The 25555-nt window shown below is 52.8% G+C and overlaps 1 protein-coding gene across 1 annotated transcript in view; it reads left to right on the forward strand.

The window, feature by feature from the left end:
* LOC311523426 (uncharacterized protein) overlaps window positions 1-25555 on the forward strand; it is a 44854-nt gene that overhangs the window by 11986 nt on the left and 7313 nt on the right. The window contains exons 4-17 of the mRNA XM_084633393.1: window positions 2834-2942; window positions 7725-7841; window positions 9478-9539; window positions 10096-10254; window positions 10873-11058; window positions 11777-11879; window positions 12463-12604; window positions 13647-13830; window positions 14110-14209; window positions 15322-15440; window positions 22325-22362; window positions 23460-23572; window positions 24083-24231; window positions 25413-25507. Of these exons, the coding sequence (XP_084489519.1) occupies window positions 2834-2942; window positions 7725-7841; window positions 9478-9539; window positions 10096-10254; window positions 10873-11058; window positions 11777-11879; window positions 12463-12604; window positions 13647-13830; window positions 14110-14209; window positions 15322-15440; window positions 22325-22362; window positions 23460-23572; window positions 24083-24231; window positions 25413-25507 (1676 nt within the window). The remainder of the gene's footprint in view (window positions 1-2833; window positions 2943-7724; window positions 7842-9477; window positions 9540-10095; window positions 10255-10872; window positions 11059-11776; window positions 11880-12462; window positions 12605-13646; window positions 13831-14109; window positions 14210-15321; window positions 15441-22324; window positions 22363-23459; window positions 23573-24082; window positions 24232-25412; window positions 25508-25555) is intronic.

A 25555-nucleotide genomic window follows, 5' to 3' on the forward strand; every position in this document is an offset into this window, starting at 1 on the left:
TCTCCTTCCTTAGAAGTTTTTAAGGTCAGGCTTGACAAAGCCCTGGCTGGGATGATTTAATTGGGGCTTGGTCCTGCTTTGAGCAGGGGGTTGGACTAGATGACCTCCTGAGGTCCCTTCCAACCCTGATATTCTATGAATGAACCACACGGGACACACTAGTCATGTTCGGTGCCCTGATGGTAGCTGCGTGGATGCTGTGTGGGGTTGTACGAACCAATGTAGAATAGAACAGAAAGGTAGATGCCCTAGGTGTGGCAAAAGTGGGAACTGTCCTTTCCCCTTCCATCCCCCACATCATTGATGAATGACGTAGCTCTGATCAGAGCCTTTAACTTTGTGCAAATTGATTGCCCTTCCATTGGGGAAGCCCTGATCTCATAATAGCACCTTCTGACTTACGTGAAATTGCAAAACTGGCGAGTCATGCATCTGAAAACCAACCATTGTTTGTCCTGTAAAATCGTAATTTTCTCACTCCCTTTCGCTCGTTAATCTGGATTAATTTCAGTTGAACGTAATCTGGAGGACCTCAGCAAAGTAGCCCTAACTGCTGAGCCCTGCATGGGTCTGGGGCTGCTGATGCTGCCTCCGCACGGAATGGGTCTGGTTCATCTGGGGCAGTAGCTAGCTGGGAATGACAAACCGGCTTTTCATCAAAACCACTCTGCGGCATGCTCCACAGCAACCAGCCACCAGCTCCAGACGGGATGAGAACAGATCAGCACAAGGGCACTCTGAGGGCTTGTTCTGGGCAGTCTGAACTTCAGACAGGTGACAAGGTGCTCTCCTCAGTCCTGTGACGCTGGTGGTGCCAAAGTGCTACAGAAATGAGCTGGCTTCTGAGACCCCGTCCCCACACACAGTTGTCTCGCTTCGTACAGAAGCTTTGTTCATAAAGCAATCAATGGGGCGTGCTTAGGGCAGGACTGCAGTTGCTACAAGGCAGCATTTTATATCCGTGAAGATGTTACTACACCAATGGGAGAACCTCTCCCGTTGACATAAGTCCTCCACCCCTTCTTCCCCCCCCCCCCCCGAGAGCTGGTAGCTTTGTCAATGGGAGACGCTCTCCCATCGCCACAACGCTGTCTACACCAAGTGGTAGGCCGGTATAACTGTGTCGCTCCAGGGTGTGGATTTTTCACACCCCTGAATGATGGAGTTATACCTATGTACGATGATCATGTAGACCCAGCCTTACACCATCCATTACTCCCCCATCAGCATATGTTGGCTACAAGCACGTTATTAGATGGCCGTGAGCAATGCAACGCAGTGCCCAGTTTCCATTGGGTTTATAAAGTCTGACCCAAAGCTAAGGACCTGGAGGCAACTGAATGTCCCTTGTAGTCCGTTGGTTACCGGGGAGCAAAAACTACTGAAGATCCCAGGTGATCTAACTTGCCTTCGTCCCCCTTTTAGCTGAGGGGGTCATGGTCTTGTGTCCAGATTACTTCCACAGTCTTGTGTCTAGTTACTTCCACATCTACAGCTGGAAGGGGGTTGGGGTGCATGAAGTTTAGGAGTGGGAAATGCATGTAACCTGTGTCTAATACCAGAGGCTGGGGGAGAGCACCAATGTTACCTGTGTGAGGTTCTTTTCTCACCCCATTACCTTAGTGCCTGAGCACCTCACTGCATAGCTTATCCTCACAGTGCCCCAGGAGGTAGGGCAGGGCTCTTGTCCCCCCCACTCAGATGAGAACTCGGGTACAGAGTAAAGGTCATGCCCAAGGTCACACAGGGAGTCTGTGGCGAAGCAGGGAATTAAACCCAGGTCTCAAGTCCTAGGCTTGTTCTCTAGCCGCTAGGCCATCCTTCCGCTGTGCTGTGGGGAACTTCGAAATTCCCTCCAATTCTCGCTGCCTTCGCTTACCGAAACACAGTACAGGTAACTCGGGCCATGGAGTCCAAATTGGAACTGATCGAACATTCTGTGGGGGAAAGTCCTTCACACCTGCCATGCCCTTCTCCAGGGAATTCTGGGATTTGAGGATGGATTTTTACCACCCCTCCCTCATGTCACAGGAAGGCAAAATGCCTTTTGGTACATCTACAATGCAAAGAAAACCCCGGCACCGAGTCTGAGCCTGGCTCAATTGACTTGGGCTCTGAGACCCTCGCCTGGAACATCTGCACTGTTTGCTGTCCCACAGCCCCACAAGTCTGAGTCAGCTGACCCAGGCTCATGAGACACGGTGCTGCTGGTTTGTCTTACCTACCCTGTCTGTCCTCGTTAGCGAGGATTAACTGGCTCTGGTATTCACTGTTGATGATGTTGTGTGTTAACCACACACAGGATCTTCCACTGCTTTTCTCATCCGGGCTGGGCAGTGAAGAAGTTGACTGAGGTTTCTGGGGCGCAATCAGGGGTGTGGGCAGAGGGGAGTTGTCACTACTATGTTGGTGGCTAGTCTCAGTCGGCTAGTCCCAGACAACTGTATCCTGATGTTTGGTTGCCCTGGCTGGGGTCTCATTTCTACAAGAAGTCCCTCACCAGCTCTGTCTCCTGGTCTCTGGAGTTAGCCTGGCATGCTGGCTCCCTGATTAGTCTGAGGAGCGCCAGCTCTGCCTTCTCCCCCCACCCCTCCCCACATGCTCCTGTGCGATCGAACTACTGTCTCCGGTCTCTCTCAACCTCCTGTGAATTAGGAACCGCAATCCTAATGTGGGGCAGCCACTGCCTCCTGCCCTCCGTCCCCCTCCGTATATCTGCCCATAGCCCGCAGCACTTCTGACTAGCTGGAAGGAGTGGAACATGCTCTCTGGAACAGCAGCACCGGCCAGGTGCAGTCGCTTGGGGTCTGACTTGTTTCTCTCTGCTTCCCAGTTTGGCTTTAAGAAATGGAAGAGCCACGTGACAGCCAGGCCCTGGGAAGACCGGTCGGAAATCGTGAAAGAGCTCTACTCAGATCTGAACGTTGTGAAAAGCCCCACAGGTAGGAAATGATGCCCTGCCCAAACTCCCCCTTTCTGGTAAGGGCATCTCTAAATCCCCCTCTCCCCTGGGCAGCTAGCAGTCCTGAGAGTTCTGTTTTGATCATATTTATCTGCAAGGCCAGTGAGGGGCACCTGGAATCCATCAACCCTCTAACTTGTCAGCACGTCTGGAAGGTGATTGTCACAAACTCCTATGGACTGACCCAGCCCTCGTGTTTAAAGTGCCACCGAGTGGGGGCCACCGCTTCCAAATCCAGGCCTCTGTGCATACCCTCCTTAAGACCACCTCCCGCCAAAGGGAAGCACTCTATTGCCCTCAGCAGAAGGCAATGGTGGCCATGCGTTGGCATTCATAATGTAACATACACCAGGCCTGCCCACAAGACCAGCAGCAGGGTGACTGCGGCAGCCACTGCCCTGTAACTGTGACCAACTCTCCCTCTCTGTTGAAGGAGGGTGGTGTCCTGGGCCCCCAAAGGAAATGGTGCATGTCTGTGACTCTTGTAGCAAGTAGAAATGGCACCTCCAAGGACCTGTGGACAGCAGCAGAATGTTTGTACTCAACACGGTGGGATTTCTTCCCCCCACGTTCTTCTCTGGCTCATACAATGCATTAGTTAGCTGATTAATGTGCTGCATTCCCATTGCTTACGTGACTGCTTCCCTGAATGGGCAGTGTAACTTTAGGGGAATGTTTGTCCACATCTTGGAAATAGAGGGCATGCTGCCCATTCGGCTTGGAGCGTCCCTTTAAAGGCTGGGAGCTAGGGCTTGAGCTGTCTGGTCTGTCTCTGAGCTGAGCAGTGCAGGTCAGATCCTGGGTCATATGTATCCCACCGCTTGGAGTAACAGAGTAAGAGCTTTTTCACTTCAGTTAACAGTGGGGTGTATGTGAGCGATCGATCGATTGATTGATTGATCATTGGCTCACGTCCGTGACCTAAGTCCCTCCTGGTGGTTAAGAACATAAGAACGGCCACACTGGGTCAGACCAGTGGTGCATCGAGCCCAGTATCCTGTCTTCCGACAGTGGCCAGTGCCAGATGCTTCAGAGGGAATGAACAGAATTGATCTATCCCCTGTCATCCAGTCCCAGAATCTGGCAGAGAGAGGCTTAGGGACACCCAGAGCAAGGGGTTGTATCCCTAACCATCTTGCTAAAAGCCATTGATGGATCTATTCTCCAGGAACTTATCTCGCTCTTTTTTTTTAAACCCAGTTATACTTTTGGCCTTCACAACGGCCTCTGGCAACAAGTTCCACAGGTTAACTGTGCATTGTGTGGAGAAGTACTTCCTTGTGTTTGGTTTTTAAAGATGCTGCCTATTAATTTCATTGGGTGACCCCTAGTTCTTGTGTTAAAGGGGTAAATAACAACATGTCCTCATTCGCGTTCTCCACCTCATTCATGATTTTATAGACCTCCGTCATCTCCAGCTTGAAAGAAAGATGACTAAGGGAACAGTCCCAGGCTCTTTAATCTCTCCTCATATGGAAGCTGTTCCACACCCCAGTCATTTTTTGTTGCCCTTTTCTGTACCTTTTCCATTTCTAATACAGCTTTTTTTGAGATGGGGAACTGCACACAATCTTCAAGGTGTGGGCAAAAGCATGGATTTATACAGAGGCATTCTGATATTTTCTGTCTTATTATCTATCCCTTTCCTAGTGGTTTCTAACATGGTTAGCTTTTTTTGACTGCCACTGCACATTGAGCGAGTGTTTTCGGAGAACTATCCACAAGGACTCTAAAATCTTTCTTGAGTAGTAACAGCTAATTTAGACCCCTTTTCATATGTATAGTTGGGATTGTTTTCCAGTGTGCATTACTTTTGCCTTTATCAACAGTGAATTTCATCTGCCATGTTGTTGCCCAGTTGCCCGGGTTCGTGAGATCCCTTTGTAACTCTTTGCAGTCTGCTTTGAACATTACTATCCTGAGTAACTTTGTATCATCTGCAAACTTTGCCACCTCACTGTTTATCCCTTTTTCTAGACCACTTATGGATGTCGAACGACACTGGTCCCAGTAGATCCCTGGGGGACCCTACTATTTACACCTCTCCATTCTGAAAACTGACCATTTATTCTTACCCTTTGTTTCCTGTCTTTTTAATTCATGAAAGCTCATGCTCAAATAAATTGGTTAGTCTCTAAGGTGCCACAAGTACTCCTTTTCTTTTTGCGAATACAGACTAACACGGCTGTTACTCTGAAACCTCTTTTTAACCAGTTATTGATCCATGAGAGGACCTTCCCTCTTATCCCATGACAGCTTACTTTGCTTAAGAGCTTCTGGTGAGGGACCTCGTGAAAGGCTTTCAGAAAGTCCAAGTACACTATATCCACTGGATCACACTTGTGCACATGTTTGGAACCCCGCCCAAGAATTCTAATAGATTGGTGAGGCACAATTTCCCTTTACAAAAGCCGTGTTGACTCTTCCACAATAAATTGTGTTCATCGATGTGTCTGATTAATTCTGTTCTTTACAATAGTTTCAGCCAGTTTGCCTGGTACTGAAGTGAGACTCACTGACCTGTAACTGCCTGGATCGCCTCTGGAGCCTTTTTAAAAATTGGCATTACATTAGCTGTCCTCAGTCTTCTGATATGGAGGCCGATTTAAGTGATAGGTTTCATACCACAGTTGTTAGTTCTGCAATTTCATATTGGAGTTCCTTCTGAACTCTTGGGTGAATCCCGTCTGGTCCTGGTGACTTATTATTGTTTAATTTTATCAATTTGTTCCAAGACCACTCTGAGGAACTGTCCCAGATTGAAGTGATCAATATTTTTTTCACCTAAAAATCATGGCTCAGGCGTGGGAGTCTCCCTCCTGTCCTCTGCAGTGAAGACTGATGCAGAGAATTAATTTAGCTTCTCCACAATAACCTGGTCTTCCTTGAGTGCTCCTTTAACAGTTCCGTTGTCCGGTGGCCCCGTGATTGTCTGGCAGGCTTCCTGCTTCTGGGGTAACTTTTTTTTTTTTTTTTTTTTTTGCTGTTAGTTTGAGTCTTTTGTGAGTTGCTCTTCAATTTGTTTGGTTTTTTTTACCTGCCTAATTATACTTGACTTGCTAGAATTTGTGGCCCTTTCTATTTTCCACAGTAGGGTTTGACTTCCAATTTTTTAAAGGATGTCTTTTTGCCTCTAACTGCTTCTTTTACTCTGAGCCCTGGTGGCATTTCTTGGTCCTCTTACTTTTTTTTTTTTTTTTTTTTTTTTTTAAATTGGAGTATACATTTCATTTGATCCTTTCTCATGGTGTTTTTAAAAGGCATCCATGTAGCTTTCAGGCATTTCCTGCTGGTGACTCTCTCTTCTTTTTAACTTCCGTCTAACCAGCTTCGTCACTCATGTGGTTCCCGTTTCTGAAGTCAAACAGTGAGCTGGGAATGACCCTGGTCTCAGTCCCCCTCCTGGTGAATAAGAGTCCCCCAAACTGGTGCTACTTGGCAGTCTCCGCAGAGAAGCCAAGAACGGAATGGGCAGATGGCCACCTCTCCTGTCCTAGCAGAGTTTCCTCTGGGCCAGGGTTGAATACAGTGCCAGGGATTTTGGGGGAGTTGGTGTTGCTACCCATGCTGTACCTTGGGGCTCAGAAGAACTCCCTGGGTGCTTACTAGCCTGGGGCTCAGCTCCTTAGCCAGAGGAGAATACAAAAATGGTAAGAGGGCAGCAGAGATCTGCAGAAATAGAAGTCACCGCCCAGGAGAAACCCCTCTTTCTTCCCCACAAAAGGCCCCCAGCTACAGAGAAAGAGGGGTGCTATTGGTGCATCCTAATCGGGGGCTTTTCCCCCTCATTGCCTGTGGCTATCAGGAGCCTGCAGTACAAAGCCTGCCTGCTTTCAACCTGTGGAACTCATTGTCAGGAGATGTTGTGAAGGCCAAAACTGTAACAGGGTTCAAAAAATTTGATAAGTTCCTGGAGGATAGGTCCAGCAATGGCTATTAGCCAAGATGGTCAGGGTTGGAACCCCATGCTCTGAATGTCCTTAGCCTCTGTTTGCCAGAAGCTGGGAGTGGATGACAGAGGATGGATCGCTCGATTGCCTGTTCTGTTCATTCTCTCTGAAGCACTATCAGAAGACGGGATACTGGGCTAGATGCACCATTGGTCTGATCCAGTATAGTAGCTCTTATGCTGGAAGAGAGCTCTTCCTCTCATCCCAGCTACTCTAACTTCCCCTCTCAGCCTTGGGGTGGGGGGGAAGTCCTCGTTACTCATGAACAGTTCCAGCCACTGTCTGTCTCCCACCTCTTCTCGGTAGCAGAGTGAAATCAACACAACCCTTCCACTGCTCCTTTAAGGGTTCTGGAATAGCAGCAGTCCAGTTAGTGTCCTTCTGCTCTTTGGGCAAAGCTGAGCAGCAGCAGAGGTACCAGAGAAGTCTGTCCGCAGACTCAGGAAAACTGCACTGCATCCCATCACAGTTGCAGGCTTTTAGCTTTGCAGATATAAGGGCTGAAACATCTAAAAGGGAGTGCTTAAATTCTGCAGAGTAGGGGCTTAGTCACCTCATCCACCAGGCAGTGTTCCTCATTTGCTTGTGGGCAGTGAGCGATTGGATTCCCAAGCCCAGCTGTACACATTTAGCAGATAAGCAGGACTTCAGTCTCTAGGGCTACTAATTCAGCTCCTTTCACCAGGACAAAATTCTGGGTATGAGACTTGACTCCCAGACCAACTGGGCCGCCCTCAGATGGGCTCCTCAGAGCTTATATCTTAGTTTCTCCACAGGTCGCTCCCTCAATCCTTATATCTTCTCTTTACCAGGTTCCACAGTCACCTGTGGGAACATCCTCTACCTGCTGCTGTTTGGATGGTGGCTGTCCCTCCTCTATCTCCTGGTTTCTGCCCTGATGTTCCTCACAGTACTGGGAGCTCCATACGGTGCGTTCTGCAGAGACTCTTGAACTGCGATGTGTATTGTCATAGGCCTAGTAGCCAGGGCCCATTGTGCACTGGATACACACAATGCGATCCCTGCCAGTGATCTGTGCTAGCTGTTTTATTTCTTAGACCCAACTCGGTTCTCATGGAACAGTGGGTTACAATAAACCTCGTGTTACATTAATAACGTCTTGCCGTAGTGCTTAGGAGCCCTGGTCATGGACCCTGTTGTCCTAGCTGCTGTAGAAACCCAACAAAAATTGAATTCTTCCCACCCCTTAGAACATTAGACCACATCTGTGGGAGGAAAACAGGAGCAATATAAAGTGTAGGGAGGCAATATAAGACATCCAATAACTTAGATTCCAGGTGATTGAGAACTTGCAGCCCTTTAGTAATTAACCATGGGGACAGATTTATTGGGGATGTGGTAAATTCTCCATCACTGAGCCTTTAACTCATTACTGAGTGTCTTGCTAAAAGAGACACTCTAATTCAACCACAAGTTCCTGGGTTTGATGCAAGAATTATTGGATAAAATCTGCAGCAGGTCAGGCTAGTTGATCTAATGGCCTGCCAGCTGGCCTGAACCTTGTATTGGTGAAAGATTTCCTAAGTTAAGGTATGCAGCTGCCTCTGATTCTTCAGGCAGCGTGCACAACTTCCAAGAGTCATCCCCCTCAAATGGATAAGTAGGCAGCAAAAGAACTTGCTGTGAAACTCTTACATAAAACATCCAGGGGACAAATCTCACTACCCTGCTGCAGTGAGACCACTGTCCCCAAAAGCCGGCTTCCCAAACCTGCCTGCAGACCCCTATAAACCGTTCATGGAAGTGTGAGAAGTTGTATGCCACCGCTTGAATGCAAGGACTCCTGGGCTCTACTCCCAGAGCTGTGATCACACTCCCCTTGGGGCATGAAGTCAAATCACTAAACCCTGCTCATCTTCCCCCTCTGTAAAATGGTATTTCCTCTCTTCCAGGGTGGCTAGATTTAATCGGGCGTTATGTGGATGAAAAGGCCAAGGGCCACCATCCACTGGGACTTCACTTCCTGTTCTCCAGGGCCCCAGAAAGAATTAGGCAGCCTAGTGCAACAAGGGAGGGTGGTAGACAGGATGGGATGGCCTTAGTGGGTAATCCTTTGTTTCCGTTGGATACATGGTCTCCTCTTCCCTTCCTGGTAGGTAGTAGGACCTCCGACCAAAAGGCTGTTGGTGGCCCTGGGTCAGAAGCCCCAGGGTGAACTGTTGGGGGAAGGAGTCAGCGTCTCCTTACCAATGACCAGAGAACTGAAGGATGCTCTGCCTCCATTCTAGCTCTGCGGCTACTGCAGGCAGTTTGCTTCTGGTGCAAGAGTCCTGTCTCCTGGACCCTGTCGGTCTTGCCTCGCCTCTCCCCAGAAACAGCTAGGCTAAACTGCAAGAGCGCTTCATAGGAGCCGTGAGCTTCCTTCCACCCAGCACTCCTCATGGTGGTGAGGGCAGGTCACCTTCCCTGCCACCTAGGCAAGGCCCATCCCCCAGGACAGCCTTGGTAATCCTCCTCTGGCTCAGAGGGAGCGCCTTGCCGGCCAAGGGGAAATATCCCAGGGAGCCTTGTCCCAGCTGACTGCCATCTCCTTTCTCCCCACAGGGAAGCTGTGCTGGGAACTCGCTGGGTATTTTCTCTGGCCATTTGGCAAAGTGATTCAGAAGGTAGAGGGGAGCGGTGGGGTGGAAAATGAACGACCTGCTTCCTCGCTGTGCCAGGATTCGTGCCCAGTTCTGAACTGGGGATCCCTAGCCAACTGGCTGACAAAACTGCACGAGCATAGACTCCTCCCCGCCCCCTCCCTCCCTCTCCAGGGGGAAGCTGGCTTGCTTGCCTTCTACATCCTGGCCAGAAAAGGAGCCATGTTGGGAACGATTCCCTGCATAGGTACCCAATGCAGCTCGGGGCCTCTGTTACCGTGGTAGCAATGATCGCGTGCTCCGTGGCAGAAGGTGCAGTTCTCTGCCTCTAACGCAGGGCCCTGACCCAGCATGGAGCAGCAATCACATGACCTGCAGAGAACAAATGTAAAATTGGCAAAGGGAGCTGGAGCAGGCCCTGAGCCTCGGCCTCCAGTACCAGCCTCTGCGGGAGAGGAAAGCTGCTTTACTCATGGCTGAATCCTCTCTGCCTCTTGGTTTCCTTTGATGTCCCCTCCAGTACTCTCCCCCACCCCCAAATCTCTGCCCCTCTCTGAAGACCTGCTCTCCCGTCTCCTAGACCAGAACGTACTCTCGAAAGTGCAGCATCAAGTTCAACAAATGTGAAGTCATCTCGGAGGCGAACGAGGCGAAAGAGAGCACCCCCCTCCTCATCCGCCATGACCTGGCGCCCGGCACTCCACAGGAGTCTGGCAGCCGTGCTGATGCCACGCACTGGGTAAGGCCCTTTGCCCGGGGCGGAGGGAGGAGTCGGAGATGCTCCATCCCGAGCTGCTCCCTGTGCTGTTGGCATGGACAGCTCAGGGGATGGCTGCTACAAACTGGCACGCACCAGCTCAGCTGTGACTTCAAGTTGTAAGGCCTCTCCCCAGCTATCAGCCCAGTAGGTGCCTGCACCTGACTCCCGCAGCAGAGAGGCCAGAAGGAGCTGGGTTCCCCTTCCTCGTCTAAATGCCCCCCACCCCACCCCTGGATGGGAGTTAGACATGGCCCTTCCTACTCTGGATCAGCTGTGGCTTGGCTCACGCTGCTGGGTCTGTATCAGTGCAGTCCTGTGGCACTCTGAATACCCTCTCGGAATGGGAAAGAACCAGCAGGGAAACTTCTCTGGCTTCTGAATCCCTGCCCCCGATACTCCCTGGGCCAAGAGATGGAGAAACAGGATCCGAGTAGGTCTCCTCCAGTTGTATGGTCCCTATAACCAAAGCATGGGCGTAATGGTCTGCGCTGATGTCCCAGCAGATCCGAGTAACAGCTGGGGAGCCCCGATGGCTCCTGATTGGAAGTGCATTGCCCGTGGCCACTCACGCAGCCCTTGCTTCGCTCTTCCCACCAGCGGCGTGTGAACACGTATATCTGGCTCTTGCTGGGCTACCCAGTCCTCGCACTTGCCCATGGCCTGGTCTGTTTCATCGCCTGGCTCTTTGTGTTCATCATCCCCGTTGCCAAGATGAACGCTCGGACCGTCACCAAAGTCCTGCTCCTGCCCCCGGAGCACGTGCACGTCCAGAGGATGAGGAAGGTTGGTTCCGCAGTGACTGGAACGTGTTTCCAGCTCGCCCCTTGGGAGGGCAGGGGGGTGCCTGGCATCTAGAGAGTGGCCCGTTACTTGCTAACCTCTCCCATCCCTGTATGGGGGGGATGGTGTTTGGACTGGGAAGACTTTGGAGAGACTGCTCTCCTCATCCCAGCACCATCTGCATGGGAGGAGAGTTCATCTTGGCTCAGTGCCATGCTTCCCAATCTCCTGGACATAGGAGCAGGCCGAGCAGCTGCAGAAGGGCTGGGCGGGTTGGCTGCTTCTCATGCAGAGCTAGGCTGGCCAGGGGGGGAAGCAGCCAGCAGGGCAACCTGGAGGATGGCTGGGTTCAAGCCACCCCCAATATCCCTTTCCTGACACCAGTGCAGGTGAGCGCAGGGCTAAGCCGGTCGACATGACTAGCACAGGGCTCCAGACCAGCCTGCTCCAGAGCTCTGGCTGGCACAGTAGAGTGGCTCTGATAAGACCCTCGTTAAAGGTGCCTCCATCCCACAAAGGAGGGCAGGGGAGAGCCTCCTGAGCCCAGGGAATCCTTGGCCATTTCCCCTTGTCCAAACAATCCTCCCCTCCTTGGGGGACACCAGGAAATGGGAAGTTTTAGGCAACCTCAGCTGGAGACGTCTCTCCCAGCGCTGCCGAGAACAGTGAGGTTTGCTGCGAATTAGAAGCCACCTAACGCCTGGGCTCTCTGACCCCGCAGACAGAGGTGCCGCTGGAAGCCGAAGTGGTTCTGTGCTGCTACCGGGCCGTTAATGCCTATTACTACAAATACGCCGTGGACGGGATCAACGTCTTCGCCGTCAGTATCCTTCAGACGGACGCCTGGCTCCGGGGCCAGCACTGGGGAAATGCCGGTGTTGCTGGGTAGTGCGTGTCAGGCAGCCCAGGGCTCCCCTGGGGCGGAGAAGGGATATGGAGACACTGAACATACAGGAACCTCCTACAGAGGTGTGGGTGCAGCCTCTCGGCTGCCTGGTGTTCTCTGCAGATCCCTGATCCGCTCAAGGCAATCCTTCAGCTGGCTCAGAGCAGCTGGCATGGCTAGTACAGGGTAGGGGGAGAAGGACCCTGCCTCGGATGGAGGCTGGCAGAGGTGCGAGCGGCGTACCATGTGCTCAGCAGACTCTTGGGCTCTCTGACCATGAGGCATGGCCAGGTAGTAGGGGAAAAGTGAGTGTTGGCTTCGTGGCTGAGGACCAAGCCTGTGAGTTGGGAGATCTGGGTTCAGTCCATATACATGGACTCCCCTGTTCAGGTTATTTAACCTCTGCAAAACCTCCCTCCTGGGGCGTGGAGGCTACGCACATCCCCAGGCGAGGCGCTCTGGTACTCGTGACGGGAGCCACAACATTGCCTGGAAGTGCCCCTTGACTGGCCGCAACGCAGACCTGCTGCCGCTTGTGATCGTGACGCTGGTTCTGGGCTACGTCGACAGCCACAACTATTTCACCAGCTCTGCTGTGAAGTTCACCCTCTCGCTGCTCTCCATCATGCCCCTCTCGTACTACATCGGCATGGCCATTGCCAGGTGAGGCCGTGCCTTCTCCAGGCAGGGGGCAATCCCTTGTGTTAATTTCCAGTCCCGTTCCGAAGCTACATCATGACGTCTCGCCAGTGAGCGGCGTAACAGGGCACAACAGGACTCTCGTCCCCTCCCATCTCACCCCTCCTTGCTGGGAGGAGTCCTGGCTGCTGCTTGGGCAGATCAGTCCTTCAATAGGCGCTGTGCAATCCAGCTGAAGGCATGAACTTCCAGTGGGATTCTTGGACTCCTGGTGGAGTGTCCCTGTGCGTAGCTGGCTCATCGCTCTGTATCCAGGCACCGCCCCTGCTGTCTCTGGGGTGGAATATGCAGCCCCCCAATGCAATGGCAGATTGGCCACTGGGCCAATGGGGCCCAGGCCTGGGGGCTCTGGAAAAATGGGCACCCTCTGCCCAGACCCTCTCCAGTTGGGGTGTGGGGGCTTGTCACGCTCCACCCCACTGCCCAGCACTCCAGCTAGGCGGAGCAGGGCAAGCCCCGGCTGGAGCACTGGGCAGAGCAGGGGGATTGCAGGAGGGGAGGGGCCCCTAACACCCTAATCTGCCCCTGCTCCTACACTAACCCTGCAGGCCGCCCTAGAAAGGGAGGCCACGGGCAGTACCCCCGATGGAAAGGCCTGCCGAGATGATGCTAAGCTGTCCAGCCCCCTAGCACTGGACTGAGGCATTGACTCCAAGCGCTGCCTGCAGAAGGGACCCCACTTCCAGCAGCTCTTGGCTGATCCTCGGGTTTCCACTTCAGTGCTGCTCCGTTTAGCTTGAGTGCAGCACAAAGGGGCGTAACTGCAGCCCTGCTGGTGGAGAGATTTGGTGGACAGAGGAGGACGGCACCCTCCCTAAAACAAGCAATCTTGCCCTAAAAAAAGACCCTTTGTGAGGGTTGGGAGCTATGTGGCTCCAACATAGAAGGTTGCACCAGTAGCCAGAATTCTGCTGTTCATGTTGAATGATCCATCCGACTGTTTCCACCCAGGGTCTGTCTCGAGCCTCCCTCTGCTAGCTAACCCCCCTGCCTTCGTGTGACTTAGTATTTCAGCTCAGAGTAACTTCGCGGTGGGGGCTGTGGTGAACGCCTCCTTTGGCTCCATCATAGAGCTGACCTTCTACATCACGGCGCTGATCAAGGGCTCCCGGGAAGGGAACAAGTGTTACGAGGAGATTGTGAAGTCGGCCCTGACGGGGACCCTGCTGGGCTGTGTCCTCCTTGTGCCGGTGAGTCTGGCCTGAGGCTCGTGGTCTGGAGCTGTGCTCCAGGCTCCGCTGTCGATCCGGGCCCTGGGAGCGGGCAGCTTTCTTCTCAAGCGCTCCGTTCAGACTCGCCCCGGCCGACCTCTTTCCTCTTCGAAGCCGCTTCTCGTGCAAGTGATTGTGGGAAACACAACTGAGTGGGGGGAAGGGTTACCTTGCTAGCTGGGCTGCAATGAAATGCACTCCAGGTGAGGTGGCCCAATGGCTCGGGATGATAACAGAATGTCCTCTGTTCCTTTCAAGGGCTTGTGCATGGTGATTGGAGGCATCCGCCACCAGGAGCAGAGGTTTAACAGCAGATCGGCAGGCGTCAGCTCTGCCCTGCTCTTCCTCTCCGTGGGAGGTAAGCAAGAAATTGACCAAGTGCTGAAGCCCTGGGTCCAGGAATGAGACCGCAATGCACCGTCTCCTAACCTGAATGTATTGGCCGCATCCACTGACCATGCTGTTGTGCAGGGCTTGGCTGTTACGGCCTGTCCCCATCTTCCGATCTCGAGGCCTCTCCAGTGAAGCCTAGCTCTGCTGCAGGGCTTCAGCCTTGGGGGATAAATGTACCCTGTGCACATCCCCTGGGGGTTATGACCTTGTTTCAGGCGGGTTTTTTGCGGAGATCCATCTCCGCTCTATCCCTTCAATTGGCAGCGCCTATGGCAAATCTGGGACAGTGTCTGGAGTTACACACTGCTCACAAAATGCTGCGGCCCATCATTGCAGGGAGGTTCGCACAGTTCCAGGGAGCTGGGTGGGACAACCTTCTGTGCATAATGCAGCTCCTAGAGCTAGAGGTGGGGTGCCCTGAGCAGAATGTACTGCCCCTCTTACCTCCCCTGGGTACTGGACACCTGGACTCCTAGGGCTGTTACTTCCATCAGGCTGGCTGACCTAAAATGGGTTTGGCTCTGCCTAAGTCCTGGGAGCGGGCAGGTGTCCACATCAGAGTGGCCATGCAGTCAGAATGTGTTGCTTTTTATCAAAAAGCCAGGGATTGAATAGACACAAACTCTACTCCTGTGCAGAGAGTGGGGCCGTAGGTATTGGTCAGAGCACACTGGCAGGGCAGTGTGGGGAAAGTGTGTACTGTTCCTTGGACAGAGGATGTGTGTTCTTGGGCTCCCTGGTGGGTTGGGAACAGCCTATTAAAGGGACTTTTATTCCCTAATGGCCCATCTCCTAGGTATGGCCCAGATGAAGGGAGATAGATGGGAATTCCTCTTAGCCAGCTGCTGGAGAGGAGAATCAGCACTTATTTGGCCCACAGCAGAGTGGGATTCTGCTCTGCAGCTCGTTCAGTCTCTGTGGCCAAAGTCTTGATCAGCTTCCCAGTGGAAGCGTGATGTCTCTCTTGGATCCTTTTCCTCTTGCCCTGGGCCTTGTTGCCAGCGTTAGCCGAAGGTGTCATGTGACCCCACCCCCTCTCCCGGATCCATTCCAATCCCCTTTTCTTTCCCCTGACAGGCGTGTTTGCTCCAACGCTGTTCTCCAAAGTCTATGGGAGGCTGGTCTGTGGTGAATGCCAGAACATTACCCAGAGTCCAGCGGGACACTACCTCTGCCAGAATTGCCACTTTGACTTGGTAGGTGGAAACCTGGGCACCTAAGTCAGTGTATTAGCTCTTGTACAGGGCCTGTTGACCTGCAGATACCTCTGCCCAGCCATGCAGGGGATTTGCTGCCTGATCACTGGCCTCTTCAAGCTTGCAGTGCCCATGGCTGCCTAGCAGCGTCTGCCCCCTTGATGGGGGCAGGGTGTATCTAGCAGAGAAGTCTGGCCCTTGTTGATCTGTGAATCCTCCAGGTGAGATTGGTGGCTGCTGCAAAATGGGTGTTCCTGCATTACAGGGGCTTCCAGGTTGGGTTGGGAACAGGAAAGACCCAGTCAGGGGTAAGGTGTCCCTTGCTAGACTGGGACATTCTGTGATGCCTGGTGTACAGGATGTTCTGAATTCAAGTAACTAGCAAAACTTGCACTCATGATCAGCAGGCAGCTGCTCAAGAAGAAGAGAAGGGCCTTGCTTTTCTGGACAGCACAAATGCTGTACAAAACTACTGGTCCTGTACACTGAAATGCAGCCACCTCTGGGGTGGAGGCATCCCTGAGATCTGCATCTTTACAGGCCAGCTCCTTGGGGTGCATTGGTGGTCACCCCGACAGACTTTCCTGTGCTTGGTGGTAACTAACCACTGAGGACTGAGCTGCGTGCGGAGGGTTTTCTGTGTGCGCCTTCAGGACTCAAACACTCTGGTGTGCCAGCCAGAGTTACAGAGCAGGTTGGTCCAATTCTTAGCTTCTGGGAGTTGGCGTTCCTAATTCCTCGCTTGCATCCTGCACCGGGCCTGGGGTGAGGCTGCTGAGGAGAGAATAGACTGAGATCACATGGAATGGGGAGGTCTCTTATTAATCTGATCACTTTTCTCTCCACTGCACGCACCCAGACTCCTTGCTTCCTCTTCCACTAGGCATATGGGGAGCTAAAAGTCTTCTGTAAGACTCTAAAGTCACTGTGAGGTTCCAGATCAGTCTCTCCAGCCTACCCTGCTAACTTAGGGGAGAACAGTCCTTTTGGTAACTGCAAACTCAACCCAGCTTGACTCTCTGCTCGCATGCTATTGCCATCTTGTGCCCAGTCTCCAGAAAGAGGGTCTGAGGATCACAAGAGTTCCTCAGATTCCTGTGCAGCCCCATTGTCTTCAGCAGGGTTGTACAGGTAAAACTGACCGGAAGAGAACTAAACTCTGCTGCACGAGGAGCAGACTCCAGTTTGCTGTCCCTTAGCTGCACTAGTGTTATGGGCCTTCCAGGGGTTCATGTCTGAGCAGGGGTGACTGGATACCCACTGGGCACAGCTCTGAGCAGGAGGCGGTGTTCAAGTGGCAAGGCACGTTCCCACTTACAGGTACTGCGCGTCTTGCAGCAGAACCCTCGTCCAGCCGTGGCAGCTAGAGCTCTCATGCCCGCCTCTCCCCTCAGCATCCCCGATGTACTGAGGACAATATAGGGGGTGCCTGCCAGGATGGAGATTCATCTGCAACTCCCTGCTTCAGGAAGCCCTCAACACTAGCCCCTCTGCATCCGTTCAGACTCCGGCTCCAAGGTCTAAACGTTCAGCCTCTATCCTGGTGGCCGCCTCTGCTTCCAGTCAGCTGAAGGGTTCCAAGAAGCCACAGCCCCTGTCTGGGCCGGACTCAGTTCCGGCAGCCCTCAGTCAAGCCCCAAGGCATCGTGTGGCTTAACTGAGGGCTGGGTGGTTGGTTCCCACTGGTCCGGTTCCGGAAGACAGGTTGAGGACCAGTTCAGCTGCCCTGGCTGGTGCTGTACCTCATGCCTCACGGCAGTCCAACCCCGACGCAGCCCCTGCGGCTGGAAGAGCCCCTGGTCCTGCAGTTGCCTGGAAGACACATGTAAGCAGTGCCTCTGAATTAGGGCCTTCAGCACCGTCGCTGCAGCATCAGCTGAGACCGAGGAAAAAGCAGCGTAGACGCAAGACCGCCAGCACGAGTTCTGATTCGTGGGAACCAGAAATGCTAGCAGATCCATCCGATTTTTTTTTCTTTCTTTAAGGCCACAACAGTTCCGAAGCAGGAACTTGTTCCACTTCCAGCTTCAGTAACTAAAGAGAGGAGCTCACACGGGTCATCGGATCCAATGGTGGCCAAACTTTGGGATTTGCGGTCGTTTCCAGTTCTGGCCACTTCTGTCTCTCTCTGCTCGGGTGCATGCCTTGGATCCTGGTGCAAGGCGCACAGCTCCTAAAAGGAGGCATGTTTCCTTGGTTCCAGGATTGTCCTCTTCATCACTTCCTAGGAAGAAGAGACCAGATCCCGCTGGCTCTTAGGCTTCCTACAGGGCCTCCGCAAAGAGCAGAATCCCCATTCCTCCCTCTGCATCGGTTACTATCCTTGGTATACTTTCTCGGGTCCAGGTCTGGACCCTCTCCAGGAGGAGTATAGAGGAAGAACTGACCTGCAGTGAGATTCTGACCACCCTTTTGGTCTGCCCCCTATTGGCATGTTCCTGACACCCAGTAGTAGGGGAGACCTGGCAGTCCTGGGGCCTTAGTGAGGGACCACCTCAGGTCCTCTCCAATTTATCCTCCGCATGGATGGAGAGGGAACACTTCATCTGCAAAGAAATCTTTAAGCCCAGGGATCCTCCGATCCTGCTCCCCCAGTTCCATTGACACTACAGAGAGACCAGGGACTCTCTGTCTGAGGAGGATGAAGAAAGAGCTGCTCTCTTTGGACAGGAGCTTTTAGGACCTGATGGTGAAGCTGTACCTATCACTCGACCAATGCAGGGGTGGCATCAGGCTTTTCTCCTTCTGGGGATACTGTGCATTTCTATGACTTAGGGAATCCCATGGTGTCCATTCAAATCTCCCTGCAGTACTGGAGGAAGAGACTTCTCAGTATCTTACGTCCTCAGTGCCACTGCGAAGAGTAGGATATCTCTTCCTGTCCTGGATGAGTTGTGAGGGCCAGCCACCTCTGCGGGGCCCACTGACAACCCATCTCTAATGAACTATACCAGATTCCTTCTGAAGGGAATCTTCCTTCCATACCTGCTTTGTGCCGAATTCATTGATGCTGGCTGCTGCCAGCAACAGGGGGTCTGGACAGTTACACTCCACTCCAGTGGGGGAAGGGGAGAAAGATGCCCTCCTCCTTTTCCCTCCGTGTTAGGGTGGCAAATTATCTGGCAGTCCTGGCCCATTACCAATCCCATCAATGGGGGACAGAGCGGGGGAGTGTTGCTTTTTCTCCAGGTCTTGCCTGATGACCAGACACAGCCAGTAGATGCCATCTTATTGAAGGGTCAGAAAGTAGCTAGACACTCCCTCAGGGCTTCCTTCAGTGCTTTGGACTCTGATGTCAGAGCGTTGGCATCAGGTGTGACCATCAGGAACGTGCGTTGCTTTGATCCTCCATCCTAGCTATGGATGCTCGAAGTCAGCTGGGAGAGCGTCGTCTTGGAGTGGAGAGTCTCTTCCGTGAAAAGACCATTGGTAAAACTAAAAGAGATAAGATCAACAACTCAATCTTTGGGGTCGATGCCATCTACTCAAAGGAGGCCCTCCAGTCCTCTTGCCAGTATCGGAGGCGGCAGCATTACCCCAACCTTCGGTCATCCAGTCACACGTCAACAAGGTGCAGCCTCACAGAGCCATTCTGGAAAGAGGCCTTTCAAACAAGGTTCCAAATCTAAACTGCCTGCATCCTCATCCCAGACAAGTCCACCCTCTGTTTTGGTGAGACCTTTGAGAGTCAAGAACCAACCAACCAGCACTCTTCTACCCTTTCCTTTGGAGGCAGGCTAGCCCACTTCATCAACACATGGAAGCAGGTTATATCAGATCAACAGGTCTTGGAGATCATGGAAAAGGGCTATGCCATACAACTGGAAAGACTGCCTCCTCCCAACTCCCCCTCCCCATCCCTCTCCAGGGAACTCTTTCACTAGGCAATCCTTCTCGCAAGTGTGGAGATGTTGCTTCTAGTAGGAGTTGTCAAGGAGGCTCTCACTTACTAGAGAGGGGTCAAGGTTTTACTCTGGCTTATCTTGCTGGTGCAAAAGGAAGAGATTTGGTGATTTGGGCCGATTCCCAATTTTAAGAGCATCTGGAAGCTTTTGGTTCCGTATGCTGACTGGACTCCATAATCCCTTCACTGCTGGTCCCGGATTGGCTTGTGACTCTGTCTAAAGGATGCATATTTCCAATCATGATTTGACAAAGCTATTGGAAGTGTGTTCCATTTTGTGGTGTCTGGGCACCATTTCCAGTACAGGGTGCTCTCATTTGGCCTTTCCACAGCACCTAGGGGAATTGGCAAAATGCCTGTCTGTGGTGATAGCACATCTGAGGAATCAGGGTATTTTTTGTTTACTTTTACCTGGACAGTTGACTATCGATTTGGCTGCTGTGCGCCCATTGAGCCACATAATCACCACAAGCAGTTCTTGTTCTTTAGACCTAAGATTTTTCCTCAACCTCCCAAAGACTATCCTCTGTCTTACACACAGGATTTCTTTTATGGGTGCCATACTCGACTCCGTAGAAGGGAGAGCTTTTCTGAGGACCGACTGTTTCATTCTGAAAAATGTCTATCAAAGATTCAAAGTTGCCCTACACGGAGCATAAAGTTCTTCCTGGGTCTCATGGGGGTTTAGGGTAGCCACTACCCACAGGACTCCATTTGACTACCTGAGAATGAGACCTATTCAGCACTTGATGTCCCCGACCTCAGTTCAAGTCAGAACAGTCTTCAGTGGATCACCATGCCTTGGAATGTCGTGGTCTTGCTAGACTGGTGGCCGACCATAGAATATCCGGGTTGGAAGGGACCCCAGAAGGTCATCTAGTCCAACCCCCTGCTCGAAGCAGGACCAATTCCCAGTTAAATCATCCCAGCCAGGGCTTTGTCAAGCCTGACCTTAAAAACCTCTAAGGAAGGAGATTCTACCACCTCCCTAGGTAACGCATTCCAGTGTTTCACCACCCTCATAGTGAAAAAACAGGACAAACACACTCAAGGGTGTGCAGTTCCGTTCTCTGGGTCCACCCCAGACGTTGACTATTGATGCAGCTGGAGTCGGGGGGTGGGGGGACACTTAACAATTTGGGGGTCCTGGTCGTCTTGAAAGAACGTTGCATATCGGCGTACTGGAACTAAGAGCGGTTCATCTGGCTCAGTGTTCTTCATCTACAAGGGAAGGCTGTGCAGGCAGTAATGGGTGTTACATTGACAGTGTACTATCTCAGCAAGCAGGGGGTGCTCATTCCACCCCCTTGTGCGCAGAGGTGTTTCTGCCTCAACATTTGTCCTTCAGCCCTATATCTGGCTGGGGAGAACAAATGCAGATTGCCTCAGAGACCTTATCTTCCAGGTGTTTGTGGACCTGTTCACAGCAAGGTTCAACAGTGTCGTCATTTGTTCCAGACCAGGCAGGGACATCTCTCTGTCAGATGCTCTCCTGCTGCACTGGAAGAGGTGTCTGATGTATGCCTTTCCTCTGCTTCCCTTGATGCAGAAGATAAGTCAGGACACGGCCAGGATGATCCTCCTTGCACTGGCTTGGCCTCCTTGGCAGTAGTTTACCAATCTCCTTCAGCTATCTGGCAGTCGTGCTGCACCTCCCTCGGTCTCCTGTCCCAAGAGGGGAGCAGGATTTTTCACCTGGCCCTGCAATCTGCACTGGTGTTCATCTGTGCAGGACATACTAGTTAACTCTAAAAAATGGTCCACCAGAAATTGCTGCCATCTACAGTGGTCCAGGTTTCAGGCCTGGGTGCAGAGGAAGTCTGATTCTCCTAGATCTGTCTTCATTTCTTGTGTTCTGGAATGCTGAATGTCTTTTGAAAAGAAAAAAAATCGGGGTTGCATATCTCATAATTTAAAGGTCCATTTGGCAGCTAACTCCATGTATCCTACTTAGTTGACTGTAGACAGCTGTTTGTTCATGTTTTGGTTAAAAAGTTTGAGATTTATATCAAATGTGTATTGTTCTGTTAGAGACCCTGCCCTCTTGAGACTTCAGTTTGGTTTTGACCACATTGATAAAATCTCTGATCAAACCATTGGCTGAGTGGTTTTTCATCATTTTTAACTATCTCAAGGCACCAGGAGAATGAGTGAACTGCACGCACGCATAGCTGATCCACCTTTCACAAGGACAAAGCAATCCTTAGACCTGATCCTGTTCTTAGCAAAGGTGACATCAGATTTCTTCCCCCTCCGATTAAATCAGTCCGTTTTATTTCACTTCCACTGCCCACAACCAAGCCCCATTGTAAGGAGAATCTGTCCTCCATACATTGGATGCTAAAAGGGCTCTCGCCTGTTATTCGGACAGAACTAAGTCTTCATAAAACCTCAAGATTGTTTTTGTTTTTCATATGCTAAGAACAACATAGGGCGTACACTTTCTTCCCAGGGGACTGCTGAGTATTACACGCCAGCAAAAGTTCCTGTCCCTGCTTCAATTGCACAGATTCCACTCGCACTGAGGCTGCTTCCTTCACTCAGCTGAGACAAGCACTAGTTGCTGAGATCTGCAGTCTGGATTTCGGTGCACGCTTCCAGCCAGCACTAGGCTCTGGATTTGGCTGCTAATGGATGCAGGGTTTGGCGAGGCACTGCTTCAGTCTTTGTTCAGCTAGGACTCTGTTCCCGTCTCCAAGTTAGTTTCAGCAGTACCGGAGTCTTTCCCGTTAGTGGGGAATATGCAGAGTCAGTTGAATTCCAGTTACAGGTAAGTCACCTTCATTTCTCCTGGTCACTGCGTGGGGCTCTGCTCCAGTCTGACGAACAAACTGCTGTTCGCTAGCATCTGTGGGGAGGGAGACGGGGGTGAGTGTGGAGATCATGGCTTCAGTGTATCATCTCACCATTCATAAACCATCCTACGCTGAGCACGTGAGAGGAGAATCAACCAAACTATCCTGTGGTTCTTGTTTTTCAGATGGAGAACAATGGCACCTTGTACTACAAACATGTCCAGTAAGTGCCTCACGGTCTGTCCTGTTGCTTGGACGTAATGGGTCAGCCCTGGCCCCACTAAAGAAGCACATGAGAGCTGTGATGATCCCTAATGGGCTGCCCAAGCACCTTCCAAGCTGCCTTGCTTTCATGCTTTTCTCGGTGCCTTGCCTGGAGGGCCAAGCCAGCTTGCTCTATGGGAGCAGGGGCTGATCTGGGCTCTGCCACTGGCTTAGCCATGTGGCCTCAGTCTCATCACCTGTAAAATGGGCCTAATACCTGTCTCCGGGGGGTGGGTGGGTTGAGATGACTGTCACCAGTGTCTGGGGAACACGTGCTGCTCTCTTCTTAGCTGACGCCTCCCCCCCCCCCGAAGTCCCATCAGCCATGGACACAACAGGGCCCGTTTATCTCTGCAGCTCCTTTGATGCTAGAGCAGGATGACCCAGTGCAGCATGGAGATGTTAATGTAATGGCCACATCTGATTCCCATCGGCTAGTACTCGCGGGGGAGGGGGGGGTGCTCTGTTCTAGGGCACTCAAATCCCATGTGGGTGAGGAAGGGTTAATCCTTCCTAGGTCTCCCTCCTCACTGGCCACTGCTTGCTCTGCCAGCTCCTTTGTGTAGCGCACTTGCCACTCTGACCCTGGCTTTCTCCAGCAAGTTGCTTCAGAGAGCAGGGCTCCTGGCCAGGGAGGGTGGGCTTAGCTCCCCTGGGGGCCACTTGTGTGAGATGAGCTATATCTCTCCCCCCTGCCCCTCCCCCCCCAAGCTGCTGCATCCCCTCGGATGCCTGCGAAAGCAAGACCGGGCACCCAGAGGGTTAGCGGAGAGAAGCGGGGAGGGGGCTCTAGCAGCCAGCTGGCTTTGGATGCTGCCAGAGCCCTGAGGATTGAGCACCTTGAGCCCGGGGAGGGGGGACAGACAGTAGCACCCGTCTCACCCCCGCCCCCAGTCATTGTAGAGTGACCGAAACCAGTCTGACCAAAGGCAGCAAACCCCTCCTCCCTGTCCCCCCCCGGGGAAGAGCCAGAGGTGAATTCCCAGGAGTTGGTGGGAGAGGGGAAATGGGGGGGGGGTTCTCCTTCCAGCTCCCTGCAGCTCTGGTGTGTTGCAGGCCCCTGGTGTACACGGTGTCCCTCGTGCTTCCTGCCGCCTACCTCATCGGCCTCTTCTTCACCCTGAAGACTCACTCGCACATCTACGACATTCACATCAGCGACTGCCACAGTAAGTCCCCACCGCGGCCGGCCCAGAGCGCTGGGCTGACCTTTCCTCTGGCCCACTACAGAAAAGACGGGAGAACGGTAGATGGATTCTGTGCTCTCTGCTGTCCAGAGCAGGGGACTGGGAGCCAGGACTCCTGGGTCCTATTCCTGGCCTTGCCGCTGGCTCTGTGCACAAGGCGGGGATGGGACCTGGTATCTGGAACCTGCCCTGCAGTGCCATGGAAGTGCCTGAGTAGCACAGTGGGTAGATGCAGGGGCTCTAACCCCCAGACCTGGGTGGCAGACTGGAGACCACTGGGGAGCAACACTGTGTCGACCCAAAGCTTGGGCGGTAATATCTCCCCCTTCCCTGGAAGGACTAACCCAGGGGAATAATTGGACAGCTAATAGTGTCGATAGGCTGCACCAGTTGAGTGGGGATGGGTAGATGGGGGGGCCTGTCCCAATCGCTGAGCCCAGGTCTGTGCCTAGGGGATCTGTCTCTGCTCACATGCCTCCTTGCTTTCCTCAGTGCCCGGTCACCATCACAGCGCCGTGGTCCACTGGTCCCGCTGCAGGGCCCTGATCATTCTCCTGCTCTCCACCCTGTGCATGTCCGCCTGCGCGGACCTAGCCACGGAGCACATCAGCCCCATCCTCACCAACTCCACTGTGTCTCAGGTAAGGAGCCTTCGGCCTGCCCAGATCCACGGGCCGGTGGTGCTGCAGCCACCCTGCCGGGAACCACAGTGGAGTGGATGAGTAGCCCCGTAAAGCCTGGATTGGAATGCATGGGATAAGCCTAGAACCCAGAGCCACCCCCACACAGAGCAGGCTGTAGGGCCGGATGCCGATGTCACTATGAATGATGTTACTTTGGAATCCAGCCCGATGGCCCCAGGTAAAGGACTTGTCTGGTGCTCAGCTGATGGGCCATGTAACCTTGTTGATGTGGTAGGTGTGGAGTTGGGGCCGCTTAGTGACTAGCAGGAAGAGCCTGGCCTAACACAGTCCTTAACCAGCAAGTTCTCTCTCCGCTGAGAGCGGGACTGTGTTGTTTTCAAGCTCCCTTTCCTGAGGCCCCCATGAGGTTCAGTCTCTGCTCACCTGCATTGGCCCCTTGCCTGACAGGCAGGCAATCCTGGGTTGCTGACACCCAAACTTCTGAAGGGGAAGCCTCACTCAGTCACGGGAGAGTTGACCCCGTTTAGCCACGTGACTGGGTTTGAATGCAGCTAGTGCACCTAATGCTCTGTGTCAGACTAGGGAGGCTAGTTCATCATAAGAATGGCCAGACTGGGTCAGACCAATGGTCCCTGTAGCCCAGTGTCCTGTCTTCCGACAGTGGCCAGTGCCAGGTGCCCCAGAGGGAATGAACAGAACCGTGATCCATCTTCTGGCAGTCAGGGGCTTAGGACAGTAGCTCTCAACCTGGTGGTACAGCAACTCCTCTAGATCAGTGTTTCTCAATCTGGGAGGTCGCAACCCCCAGGCGAGTCAAGGGACAGGTTTGGGGGAGGGGGTTGCAGGGGCAGGGCCAGCCTTAGGGGGTGGCAAGCAGGGCAGTTGCCTGGGGCCCCACACCACAGAGGGCCCCCATGCTAAGTTACATGCTTCAGCCCCGGGCGGTGGGGCTCTAGCTTCTGCCATGGGTGGTGGGGCAACAGTCGTCTGGAAAGGTGGAGAACCACTGGCTTAGGACACGCAGAGCCTGGGCTTGCATCCCTGCCCATCTTGGCTCGTAGCCATGGAAGATGGGTCCATCAATGGATTATCTAATTCTCTTCAGCCCTGGCGTGGCTGTGGAGGAAGCAGAGCAGTTCGCTAGCTCTGTGATGGCTCTCTCTTGCTCTCTTTGGCAGTATTTTATTGGGGTGACCGTGCTGGCTATGGTGCCCGAGCTCCCTGAGATAGTCAATGGAATCCAGTTTGCCCTGCAGAACAACCTAAGCTTGAGGTGAGTGAGTCCCCGGAATCCCGCAGGGCTTCTGCAAGAGCTGGCATG

The sequence above is a fragment of the Lepidochelys olivacea genome (assembly GCF_965140295.1).
Source record: "Lepidochelys olivacea isolate rLepOli2 genome assembly, chromosome: 1".
Classification (NCBI taxonomy): Eukaryota; Metazoa; Chordata; order Testudines; family Cheloniidae; genus Lepidochelys; species Lepidochelys olivacea.